General features: G+C 41.2%; 1 protein-coding gene and 1 long non-coding RNA gene across 2 annotated transcripts; both read left to right on the forward strand.

Moving 5' to 3' along the window:
- Positions 1–17: 17 nt before the first annotated feature.
- On the forward strand, positions 18–8,360 carry TERF2IP (TERF2 interacting protein). Its single transcript, XM_077890755.1, has 3 exons — positions 18–815; positions 5,857–5,981; positions 7,170–8,360. Exons 1-3 carry the CDS (start codon positions 137–139, stop codon positions 7,572–7,574), a joined length of 1,209 nt encoding a protein of 402 aa, XP_077746881.1. The 5' UTR covers positions 18–136; the 3' UTR covers positions 7,575–8,360.
- On the forward strand, positions 860–5,780 carry LOC144309874 (uncharacterized). The gene is made up of 3 exons (XR_013375763.1): positions 860–952; positions 1,600–1,692; positions 4,406–5,780. It is a non-coding gene; the product is annotated as an uncharacterized LOC144309874 (long non-coding RNA).
- Positions 8,361–13,081: the final 4,721 nt, after the last annotated feature.

The following is a 13,081-nucleotide window of genomic DNA, read 5'->3' on the forward strand; positions in this document are numbered from 1 at the left end:
CTCTTCGCGCGCTGCGGCTGCGCAGGCGCAGGGCGGGGCTCCGCGGCCGCGGCGTCGGGAGCCGTTCTTGGTTCTGTTTTGCTCTGTGCGTCAGAACCGCGTTTGGGTGCCGCTCTCCTGGTCCCTGGCGTTAGCTATGGCGGAGGCGATGGATTTGGGCAAAGACCCCAACGGGCCCACCCATTCCTCGACTCTGTTCGTGAGGGAAGATGGCAGTTCCATGTCCTTCTACGTGCGGCCCAGCCCGGCCAAGCGCCGGCTCTCGACGCTCATCCTGCACGGCGGCGGCACCCTGTGCCGGGTGCAGGAGCCCGGGGCCGTGCTGCTGGCCCAGCCCGGGGAGGCGGCGGCCGAGGCCTCGGGCGACTTCATCTCCACGCAGTACATCCTGGACTGTGTGGAGCGCAACGAGAGGCTCGACCTGGAGGCCTATCGGCTGGGCTCGGCGGCCGGCCAGGCCCCGGAGACGAAGCCCGGGGCCCAGGCCGAGGGGAGCGCCGCCGCCGCCGCCGCGCAGCCCGAGCCGCAGCCGCTCGCGGGTCGCATCGCCTTCACGGACGCAGACGACGTGGCCATCTTGACGTACGTGAAGGAAAATGCCCGCTCGCCCAGCTCCGTCACCGGCACCGCCTTGTGGAAGGCGATGGAGAAAAGCTCTCTCACCGAGCACTCCTGGCAGTCTCTGAAGGACCGCTACCTCAAGCACTTGCGGGGCCAGGAGCATAAGTACCTGCTGGGGGACGCCCCCGTGAGCCCCTCCTCCCAGAAACTCAAGCGGAAAGCTGAGCAGGATCCCGAGGCCGCCGATAGCGGGGGTGAGGCCTCGGCCGCGAACGCGGGACTTCCGCTGCACCTGTGCGGGTGGGGGCGGGGCGCCTTCCCCTCTCTCGGGCGTCCATGTTGGCGCGTCTGGGAGCGTCGCCCGGACCTCCCCTCCCCTTTAGACATCCGGGTAAAATTGCACCATTTTCTACTCGCACTTTGGTTGTATTTTTCCAGTAACTAGGGGATTGACATGGCTTGATACTCAAAAGATACAAAAGGCTATATAGAGATCCCCACCCCGCCCCCAATCCTACCTACCAGCTACCCAGTTTTCTGCCCCAGGGACACTGTGTCGTTCACCAGCTTCTAGGGTGTCTTTTCCAGAGACTCGTTTTAAAAAAAAAAAAAAATTCTGTGCAGATAGATTGAGTATAAGCCTTGTGAAAGGCATGCCAGACCAGTTCATATTTTCACGTTTCGGCGTCTATGCGTATTCACAGAAGGTTTCGTCAGTTGGAATGGTTTTCCAGGTCTTGCTCAGGTGAAGTGAGTTTTTAATGCAGTTGACTTGAACGTGGGGGTTCAGGTGTGGTTAGGACTTAGCAGATGCTTCACTTTTGATGTAACCGCTATTGAGAGCTTAAGCTGGTAGACCCTTTTGTTTAAAGAAGCCTATCACCCTCCCTCATCCCCTTCCCCTTTCCCTGTGTGGCTGGCTATTCCATATAAGAAGAGTTCAAGTCTGGGGAGTTCAGTCTGTTTTTCCTGTTCAGCATGCTTAGTAGGAATTTTGTTTTTGGTAAAAGTGACATTTCAGATTCATTCATTCAACAGATATTTGAGTGCCAGACACTGTTATCCTGCTGGGATATAACAATAAATAAAAGTCCCTGCGGTCATGGAGCTTAACATGCTAGCTGGGCAGTGGTAAGTGCTATAGGGAAAAATACAATCAAGGTAAGGGCTGGGGTGGAGGTTGTTTTTTTACAGCGTGACAAAGGAACATCACTACCTAAGCTGATATTTGAGCAGAGACCACAGGAAAGAGCAAGCCAGGTGGTTACCTGAGGAAGTGTTTCAGGCAGAGGGAATATTAAATGCAAAGACCTGGAGGTGGGAATATAGCTGGTGTGTTCTTGGAGCAACAAAGACCAGTGTGGCTAGAATGGAGTAATAAGAGGGAGAATTTTGGGAGAGAAGACAAGGCTATGTGTAGGGTAAAGTAGATCATGTAGAGCTTTGCTTTTAAATTGATAGTGTTGGGACTACAGGCAGGCCAGTTGGAACTTTGGAGAAAATTAAGCTGGATTCACCCTACTCTTAATATTTTGATAATCAGATATTTAATTGTAAAAATTAAAATCCTGAAATGACTAAGAAAATATGGATAAGGGGTGCATGGCTGGCTCAGCCATAGAGCATTTGAGTCTTGATCTCAGGGTTGTAGATTTGAGCTCTATCTTGGGCATAGATATTACTTAAAAAAAATTAAAGGAAATATGGATGAGTACGTTTTTTAATTGTTATTGTTTATTGATCTTTTTAAAAAATTGAATTACAATTGGCATACAATTTGAGTTTCAAGTATGCAACCTAGGGATTCTACATTTGCATACATTGCAAACTGATTACCACAGAAAGTCAGGTTACTCTCACCAAACAAGTTAATACGATATCATTGATTGTATTCCTTGTACTGTGTACATTATAACTCCGTGATTTATTTATATTTGCCCGGATGTTTGCACCTCTTTACCTCTTTCACCCATTTAGCTGCCCTGCATCCTCCATGCCAACTGTCTTCATCCCTGTTCTCTGTATCTGTGAGGTCAGGTTTTGTTTTGTTTGGTTGGTTTTTTTAAATCCACTTATGAGTGAAATAACATGGTATTTGTCTTTCTCTGACATACTTCACTAGTATGATATCCTCTGGGTCCATCTGTGTTGTTGTAAGTGGCAAAATTTCGTTTTGGGGTTTTTTTTTGTTTCATGGCTGAGTAGTATTCCAGGATGTGTGTGTGTGTGTGTATGTGTGTACACAACACATTTGAATCCATTCATCCATCGATGGACACTTGGGTTGTTGCCATATCTTGGTTTTTATAAATAATGGTGCTTTGAATATAAGGTTGCATGTATCTTTTCACATTAGTGTTTTTTGTTTTTTTTTTTAAGATTTTATTTATTTATTCATGAGAGATAGAGAGAGTCAGAGACATAGGCAGAGAGAGAAGCAGGCTCCATGCAGGGAGCCCAATGTGGGACTTGATCCCGGGACTCCAGGACTATGCACGAGGCCGAAGGCAGGCACTAAACCGCTGAGCCATCCAGGGATCCCCTGTTTTTCATTTTCTTCAGACACCTTAAAGTGATATTACTAGGTCATATGGTAGTTCTATTTTTAATTTTTTGTAAGAGCCTCAGTACTGTTTTCTATAGTGGCTGCACCAGTTTACACTCTCACCAACAGTGCACAAGGGTTCGTTTTTTTGTTTTTTTTTTTTATCTTTTTTTTTAATTTTTATTTATTTATGATAGTCACAGAGAGAGAGAGAGGCAGAGACATAGGCAGAGGGAGAAACAGGCTCCATGCACCGGGAGCCCGATGTGGGATTCGATCCCGGGTCTCCAGGATCGCGCCCTGGGCCAAAGGCAGGCGCTAAACCGCTGCGCCACCCAGGGATCCCAAGGGTTCGTTTTCTTCACATCTTGTCCAATACTTGTCATTTCTTGTCTTTCTGTTAATAGCCATTCTGACAGGTGTGAGGTGATACTTCATTGTGGTTTACATTTGCATTTCACTGATGATTAGTGATGTTGAGCATCTTCTGTGTGCTTCTTGGCCATTTGTATGCTTTCTCTGGAAAAATCTTTATTCAGATCTTCTGCTTATTCTTTAATTGAAACTTTTTAATTGAGTTGGATCCATTCTTTATCGTGGATATTAACCTCTTCTTGGATGTATGATTTGGAGATGTTTTCTCCCATTCAATAGGTTGCCTTGAATATACTATTTAATATTTGCATGGTCCCACAAGCAAAAAGATTAACAAAGAATTTTACATATTCGATTACTTGAAATTAAAAACTTCTCATGATAAAGTCAGCAAACTGGAAAAATATTTTCAATATACTGCAACACAGTTTCCTTAATGTTCAGAGACCTTGGAGAAGTCCTTGAAAATAAAAACTAGAGAACAATGAACAAAAGAGATGGAACAAGAAGTTTTCAGAAAAGGAAATAAATGGCCAATAAGCAAATACAGAATATTGTTATTAAGTAAAAGTAAATTGGACCCTGATTAGAGGATGCTATAAACCATGCTTGGACTTCTGACATGTGGAAACTTAAGTAACAAATGTGTGTAGTAGTATTTTTCAGGAAAGTAAATCAGAACAAGGGAATGTATTTTGTTAATCAGATTGACAAAAATTGAAATGGGTAATATCTAGAGATACTGGGTAAAATACACGTTACATAAAATTTGCCATTTTAACTTTTTAAGTCTTCGGCTTGGTGACATTAAGTACATTGACATTGTCATGTAGCCATCACCACCATCAATCTCCAGAACTTTTTCTTTTTCTAAAACTAAAACTCTGTACCCATTAAGCACTGACTCCCTTTGTTCTTCCCTAGCCTCTGACAGCCACCATTCTACTTTTTGTCTTTATGAATTTGGTCTGTCTACCTCATGTAAGTGGAATCATGTATTTGTCTTTTTATGATTGGCTTATTTCATTTAGTAGAGTGTCTTTAGGGTTCATCTATGTTGTAGCATGTGTCTGAATTTCCTTCCTTTTTAAAGCTGAATAATATTCCAGTGCATGTGTAGACCATGTTTTGTTTATCTGGTTTTCCATTAATGGACACTTAGGTTGTTTCCATATCTTGGCTGTTGTGAAGAATGCTACTATGAATATGGGTGTGGTAATACCTGTTTGAGACCCTAGTTTCATTTTTTGTGAGTATATATTCAGAAGTGGAATTGCTGGATTATATGGTAATTTTATGTTTAGTATTTTGAGGGACCACCATACTATTTTCCAGTTATGTATTTTATATTTTAATACATATGCAAGTAGTGTAACCACCACCTAAATCAGGATACAGAACAGTTCCATCACAAACATCTTTCTCCTGCCCCTTAGTAGTTTTTTTTTTTTAAGTGGAAAAGAACAGAATTAAATCTTCCCAGAACAAAGAGTAAAAGAGAAACAAGAGGATGCTTAGTTTTAGGAGGTCCCCCTTTCTGTAGATGGTAGTGGATTGTGGTGTGCCCTCTACATCTGTTTTCAGCAGCTAGGAGAGCTGTCCCAAAGTCTTGTCATCTTAGGACAGCTAGCATTTAGGGGCTAATCTTTTTTTTTTTTTTTTAATTTATTTTTTATTGGTGTTCAATTTACTAACATACAGAATAACCCCCAGTGCCCGTCACCCATTCACTCCCACCCCCCGCCCTCCTCCCCTTCTACCACCCCTAGTTCGTTTCCTAGAGTTAGCAGTCTTTACGTTCTGTCTCTTTAGGGGCTAATCTATGGGGAGTTCTGTCTTGGCTCCCTCACCCCAACTTGGTCAGTTCTGAAGGGCTCCTAGGTCCACACTTCCCCATAGTTTCAGCTGAGGCTTTGATGGAGCTTTTTCACAGCTCAGCTTCTCTCTCTGCCCACTCCCACTTTGTTCTCAACAGGAATTTTCCCAGGAGTGCACCCTACCAAGCACCTTAATCTCCATTTCACAGTCTGCTTCCCAGAGAACCCAATTTATGGCACAATTTTGTTAATTTGAATAATTTATAAATACAAAGCAAAATTGAATGACACTTGAAGAGTTTATTTTATATATTAGAACCTAGAAAAAATAGCACTATTTGGATAGTACAACCTTTTAGAAGCAAGAGTAGAAATTTTTGAGCATGCATGTCACATGTTTTTCGTATCCTTCTGATCAAAAACCAATGTCTTATAATAGGAAAAAAAAAAAAAGCCCAGACTCACTTCTGGCTCAGAGCTCACACTGAGCATGTACTTTATTTTCAGTTTCTGCCAAAGAGGCTAATTCTAAACTGATGTTGTTCTTCTCTTTAATAGAACCACAGAATAAGAGAACTCCAGACTTACCTGAAGAAGAATATGTAAAGGAAGAGATCAAGGAGAATGATGAAGCAGTCAAAAAGATGCTTGTAGAAGCTACTCGGGAGTTTGAGGAGATTGTGGTATGTTGACTAGATTTAACTTATTTTCCCTGCTTCCATTCTTCTTTAAGATTGGTTATCACATTTATTCTTTTATTCATATAAGGCCTAGCAAGGTAAGAGGTGGAGGAGAAGGAGAATAGAAAGTGGACTGATTTTGGTTTCAGGCGTAGCTTTTAGGTTTTGGTAGGAAAACTTAAGGGGAGAGGGAGAAAAATTGGGGAGAATTGTTTTTAACAGTATAAGCATCCCAATTCAAGTATTCTGTTCTCAGTTTAAGGTTTTCAAAGTAAGATTGTGAATTTATCTTTTAAAAATATTTTAAGCTTCTCAGGAAAAATGCAGTTTTGTATTTTTTTTTTTTTAAAGATTTATTTATTTACTTAGAGAGAGAGAGAGGCAGAGACACAGGCCGAGGGAGAAGCAGGCTCCATGCACCGGGAGCCGACGTGGGATTCGATCCCGGGTCTCCAGGATCGCGCCCTGGGCCAAAGGCAGGCGCCAAACCGCTGCGCCACCCAGGGATCCCGAAAAATGCAATTTTTAAAAGAGATTGATTTTTTTTGTAACAAGCAAGTTTATCCTTTTGTGTACTTAGGGTGGTTTTGGGATTTTTTTTTTTTTAATGCCTCCATATTTGACTTTCTGACACTGTTGGGATCTCATATTTAGTCATAGTTACAGAGAAAGGTAGGAGCTGTAAGATAGGCTTAATTTAAAAGAAAGCCCAAAGTATATGTGTATATCTTCTCCAAGGAAAAGGATCTTGTAAATTAATTTTTCTTATTAACATAAAGGAAAATGGTTAGGCCTCACGATAAAACAGTAACATAATTTAAAATGCTGTAATTGGTGAGTGAAGGAATGTGTAAGTATTAGCAGAATTTCATGATTGTTGCTTTTTGTAATCCTTTATATTTTATATTTGGTCTGTTACCCATAAACTTTCAAATGCAAACATGTTCCACATAGGTTTCTTCTCACATAACATGTTTTGTAATGTGCTTAAATGTAGTACAGCATGGAGGCTCTGGCATACTTGTACAGTTAAGTGTTTTGAGTACTTCTGGAAGGCATTGGTGTAGGCACAGGGGATGTAAGTGATGAGCAAAAGAGATAAAATTCCTGCCCCAATGAGAGTAGACGTCTCAGGAGTAAGTGTTTGGGAACTGATCATTAGGAGCTGATCATATTCATCACTGTCTCTAGGTTGACGAGAGCCCTGATTTTGAAATACACATAACAATGTGTGATGATGATCCACCCACACCTGAGGAAGACTCTGAGACACAGCCTGATGAGGACGAGGAAGAAGAAGAAGAAGAAAAAGTTTCTCCACCAGAGGTTGGAGCTGCTATTAAGATCATCCGGCAGTTAATGGAAAAGTTTAACTTGGATCTGTCAACAGTAACACAGGCTTTCCTAAAAAATAGTGGTGAGCTGGAGGCTACTTCCTCCTTTTTAGAGTCTGGTCAGAGGGCTGATGGGTATCCCATTTGGTCACGACAGGATGACTTAGATTTGCAAAAAGATGATGAGGATGCTCGAGATGCATTGGTCAAAAAATTTGGTGCTCAGAATGTAGCTCGGAGGATTGAATTCCGAAAGAAATAATTGGCAAAATAATGAGAAAAGAAAAACGGTGTAGAGATTTGTACATTGGAACTGACACTTGTCTTCTGACCAATGCTGCCATTGCTTTGTGAGTCTTAGATTTTGTAGCCAAGCAGAGTTGCATAGGAGGCTAAAAATAAACGATATTGGATATATTTAGAGCTATCCCTGGCAGTTATCAGTGTTTATGAAAGGAAAATCTAAACCAGAAGGAGGTTGGTTTATATAGTGGTAATCCTTTTCTGAATGGAACCGTTGCTATATCGTTTCAGGAGCTAGTGACAAAGTCAAAGGAGGAAGATTAAGAGATCAGTCTTTTCAGGCAGTATAAGTAAAGAGCTTCCTGTTCTTTGGTAGAAGCTCCTCTAGATTGGGTAGATTCCAAATAAAGAATTTAGAAATGTGGAAAGTTTTAATTACAAGGCCTTGAACACAGACTTCCCTAAACCCTTGCAACCCCTAGTGAATTCTGATTTCTAGACTGCTTGGAAAATCCCGTATTCCCTTTGCTAACTTAATATTTGGGGACCCTGCTCCTTGGCTGTTCTTTTCTTCCAGTCTTTGTCAGTTGTACTTGTGGCACGTGTTTCTTTACCTACGACCCAGTTTTGTTTAAAACACAAAATCGTAGAGAAACTTAAGTCTTACTTAGTTACTAGTAATGTGTTTTTATTTATTGAAAATTGTTTGTGCTAAGGATTGTGTTAGATTTACAAATTAGTGGATTGATTCCTCTTTGTTGTGTTGCTTTCATTGTTGAAAATAAATAGAACTTTGAGTCTCTAAGTGTTTTTCTTTGATTGTATTCCAAAACCTTGATTAAAGAAAAAAAAAAAAAACCATGGAGGAGGAACTGATATCTTTGGGCTCTCAATTGGGTCAATAATGAACAAAGTGGTTTCATTTTAGAACTAGTAGCTACTAGAAAGATGCTAGTTCTTCTGGATGGAGCAGAGAGATCTGCATCAAAGATCTTTTACCATGAGAGATAGTAAAACACTAAACTGCTGATTGCTAAAGAGAGAAACCAATCAGGAACCATCAGGTGTATAACAGAAGGTGTCGGTGCTCCACCTATATTCTCTGTGCACTCAATGTCCAGCAAGTGCCGACAGGAGTCCTACTGCAAGTGCCTGCTTGAAGCTTTCCATCTGCTTGGAGTACTGTGGAGTCAGTGCCTCTGGCAATGGTTTTTGGCTCATGGCAGATGAGAATTAGAGGGTGCAGACCCACTTTCCTTGCTGTCCAGAAAAATGACACAACTGTAGCCTCCCGAGTGGGATAATGGCATCCATGCCATCTTTTTGCGGTCCCCAGTGGAAGCAAGCATAATGGCCCATAGTGGTAATCTGTGTGCACATGTGCCCTACATAGGCTTCCTTTCCTTGTTTCACATCTGTACTTCCCTAATAAGTACATCCTGAAATTGTCAGTTACACACAAATTCTTAGAGTCTGATTCTGGGGGAACCCAGCCTAAATCACTTTGCCCTTTTCTTTAGTATGTTGAAAGCACACAACTACTCCCAGTACCTAGCTCACTCCAGGAGTAATTGTTAAGTAGGTTTTGGGAAGGATTGGGTAGTGGGCTTTTGTTTAAAATGTGTTCTCCAGGGATGCCTGGAGTTAAGTGTCTGACTCTTGATTTCTGCCCAGGTCATGATCTCAGGGTTGTGAGATCATATACCATGTTGGACCCTGTGCTCAGCAGAGTCTGCTTAAAATTTTCCTCTCCCTCTGGCCTTCTCTCCCTCCTGACTTGTGCTTCCATGTGCACACCCTTGCTGTCTCTCCAAATAAATAAAATGTGTTCTCCAGTCAGATCTGACTCTAGGATAGTTGAAAATCAGTACTTTAGGTCTGAAATGGAGGTATCATTTAGGATATTTATACCGTAGCAAAGTTAATACCCCTTTTATAGGGCTAGAAATTTCAGTTTTGTCAAAGCATGTGCAAAAGGGTCTGATTCATTCTACCTAGACTCCCAAAAGATGTGTAAACCAAAGCACTCCTTATAAACCAGTAACTTTTCAAATACCTGTTTTAGGCTGGGAGGTATATGTTGGGAAACTATCAGAAGTATTTTGGGGAGCACAAATCTAAGCAAGGAAGATGGGTTGAGTTTTGATAGTTAATGGCATTGAGCTTATGGCTGCATCTGCTCCAAATCAAGTCCTAAAGTCAGGATACCTCTCCCTTGAGCTGCCAAATTCTTTATGAGATGTGTGCTCTGGGAAACCTTATTTCTTAATCTAAATTTTAGCTCGTGAATTCTGGGCCTTCCTTACTATTCCCCCTATATCCCTGCAGTTGAGCTTTTGAAATTTTCTAAGCCTTAAATGACTTGTATACCTTCATTAGTGTCAGAAACATTTCTCTTTGTAAACTGCAACAGTGGGCTATGCTCTTGGTATTCAGTTTTCCTTTGTTCCCTGTCCCTTTTAAGCAGAAACGGTTGCATCTTAAAAGTTTAAGCTGCTGCTTGAATCGTTTAGATCTTTTGTTTTTGGTCTAATGCTGTTTGCTGGATCATGTGTTCCCTCTGCCTATATCCATAAGTTGTATTTAATTGCTTGTAACAGAAAACCTAAAGGACTTCAAACAAGGAAATTGGGATTATATATTATATGTATAACCAGAAGTCCTAAGGTAGGTAGCCTCAGGGTTCTTTTTATTTTTTCTGCTCTGCTATCCCTAGCTTGTCTTGTAGGCTGCTTCCTTCACGGTCAGAAGTTGGCTGCTACAGTTATAACAGCAGGAGTGGGACAGTTTCCTTCTCTGTGTCTCCTTTATTGCCAGGCAACCGTTCTCAGAAGCCCCTAGGCTTCTCATTGGCCAGAATTTTTTTTTTTTTTTAAAGATTGTATTTATTCATGAGAGACAGAGAGGCAGAGACACAGGCAGAGGGAGAAGCAGGCTCTGTGGAAGGAACCCGATGCGGGACTTGATCCCAGGACTCTAGGAACATGCCTTGAGCTGAAGGCAGCCGCTCACCTGCCGAGCCCCCCAGGTGTCCCTCATTGGCCACAATTTTGACACATGCCCTTCCTAACTTCCTGAATGACTAGATTGACTTAAATTAATCAAGGTCTTTCTTTCTTGGGCTACAGCTTGTGTAACCTTCTCTGGGAATGTGGTGTGAAAGGGAAGGTGAAAACCCAAATAAAAGTTTGCTAAAATTGGGCAGCCTGGATGGCTCAGCGGTTTAGCGCTACCTTCAGCCCAGGGCCTGATCCTGGAGTCCTAGGATGGAGTCCCATGTCGGGCTCCCTACATGGAGCCTGCTTCTCCCTCTGCCCATGTCTCTGCCTCTCTCTATATATATCTCTCATTAATAAATTTTTAAAAATTAAAAAAAAGAGTTTGCTAAAATCTTTGTACAGATAAATCCTAGTGACTTTCTCTAGGAACAAAAATATCTACCCAGGAGTGGATTATTATCACCATTATCATCAACCTGGACTTAACCTTTTGAGTTCTTATTTTTCCTGTAACTTAACCTTAGGGTTTTTTACTTTTTTTCTTTTTTACCGGGCCCGGCCCCCGCCCCCGCCCCCGCCCCCCACCTCCCGCCTCCCGCCTCCCACCTTAGGGTTTTTTAATGTTTCTTCAGCATATTTTCTTAAAGCAAGTGCTATTTATGCTTCTCTGTCAATAATAAACATTACCCTGAGAGTCATCCTGCATATCTTTTTGCTCTTTAGCTCTTGGATTCTGTAGCTTTCAGTGTAGTTGGGCCTGTCAACGAGAAGGGCTTCCCCAATTGTTCATTTTTAAAAATTTTCTCCCTGCAGCTTTCAGCTTTGATAGTTTATTGGCTTTGGGGTATTTCTGGGGAAAGTATCAGGTCGTTTTATGAGTTTGGCTCCTTGACATCATGGGCTGCCTCAGGTCATAAATTTGTGTCCAAAGACTTGAAGAGCTCAACTGGGCTCTTCAAAGAAGCTTGCTGATGACTGTTCTGCTTGATGTTTTATGTATTTAGTTGGTAGCTGTTGCCTACACTACAGATTGAAGTAAATCATATTATTTTTTTTCTAACATTTTTAAAGCAGGCGGTGAAAACATTGTACAAATAGATTCTTGTATGTGTTAAAATCGTTAAACATGGAAGTTAATTAGCTCTAGTGCCTTTGGCAAGCAAATCAAAACCTAGGCCAGAGACCATACACTGAAATCTAAGAAAACCAAACTCAAGAAGAGGGAATTTGGATACACGGAGATGCACACTGGGAGTACTCACACAGAGGGAAGACCATTTAAGTACACAGAGGGAAGCTGGCCATTAGCATAGCAAAGAAACAGGCCTCAGAAGAAACCATACTGGCAAACACTTTTAGAACTGTGAGAAAATGAATTTCTGTTGTTCAAGCCACCTCATCTGTTCATGGCATAAACACTATCAAATATATTAGATTCTTCTTGGTTTTTTTGTGGGGTTTTTTTTGGTAGATGCCACATTAATTAAGGTGTCCTCTGTGTGTGTACATATGTGAGTTAATTGATTAGGTGATAAAGTGTAACTAAGGAAAAATTTCTACTTAGTGTAATTTGACTATAAATACTGATGTTGGAATATTCTGGTACTTGAGCATTAGTATAGTGTATGAACATCTAGAGAAACTCTTACACATACTGCACCTAGATACCAGTTATGATGTATACTTCATACCTGTTTGTGTTAGTGTAAACTGGTATCTTTGTAGTACTAGCTGTATGTGTATGGACCTTATTCTGACACCTTCCATATGGAAATGAAGCAAAGCAATATGACAAAATGCAAACTGATAAAGTGAACAAAAAGTATTTTTCAAAGATACTTTTATTATACCAAGGTAAACCCATGTACACCTTTATACACCAAAATCTACTTTGAAAATTTACCATTTCAGAAGAAGAAAGACTGGAAATGAGAATGGTTATCTTAGATTTTAGATTAATATATAATTTATTTACAATAAGGAATTTTCTGGATATGTGTGTATATATATATATAAATATATGTGAAAAACCTAAAAATGTAGAAATACTAATATTAGACTAAGTGGTTGTATGGTGTTGTGACTATTGTAATTTTTTTGTATGTTTTTTTTTTTTAATTTTTATTTACTTATGATAGGCACACAGTGAGAGAGAGAGGCAGAGACACAGGCAGAGGGAGAAGCAGGCTCCATGCACCGGGAGCCCGACGTGGGATTCGATCCCGAATCTCCAGGATCGCGCCCTGGGCCAAAGGCAGGCGCTAAACCGCTGCGCCACCCAGGGATCCCTTTTGTATGTTTTAAATAGGAAAAAAATACAAGTGAAGAATGCTCAGTATCGTGGATTTATCCTAATTCATTTAATCATTCCTGTATTGGTAGATACTGAGATAATTTCTAGTTCCAATTAAAATCCTCAGAGCTTTAGGGAAAAGCTCGTTTTTATGAACTCACATCATCAGGAAATACACTATCCTTTCATTTTCTACATGATAAACTAATTTTAAGTTTGCTTTTCCATCTTGCT

Source organism: Canis aureus, chromosome 3 (genome assembly GCF_053574225.1).
Source record: "Canis aureus isolate CA01 chromosome 3, VMU_Caureus_v.1.0, whole genome shotgun sequence".
NCBI classification, from domain to species: domain Eukaryota; kingdom Metazoa; phylum Chordata; class Mammalia; order Carnivora; family Canidae; genus Canis; species Canis aureus.

What these genes read in the sequence shown, in the direction of transcription:
- TERF2IP (XM_077890755.1), top strand. Translation starts at nt 137, where the DNA reads ATGGCGGAGGCGATGGATTTGGGCAAAGACCCCAACGGGCCCACCCAT. An exon ending in CGAGGCCGCCGATAGCGGGG is followed by an intron (nt 816 to 5,856) that starts GTGAGGCCTCGG and finishes TCTCTTTAATAG; the next exon opens with AACCACAGAATAAGAGAACT. An exon ending in GGGAGTTTGAGGAGATTGTG is followed by an intron (nt 5,982 to 7,169) that starts GTATGTTGACTA and finishes CACTGTCTCTAG; the next exon opens with GTTGACGAGAGCCCTGATTT.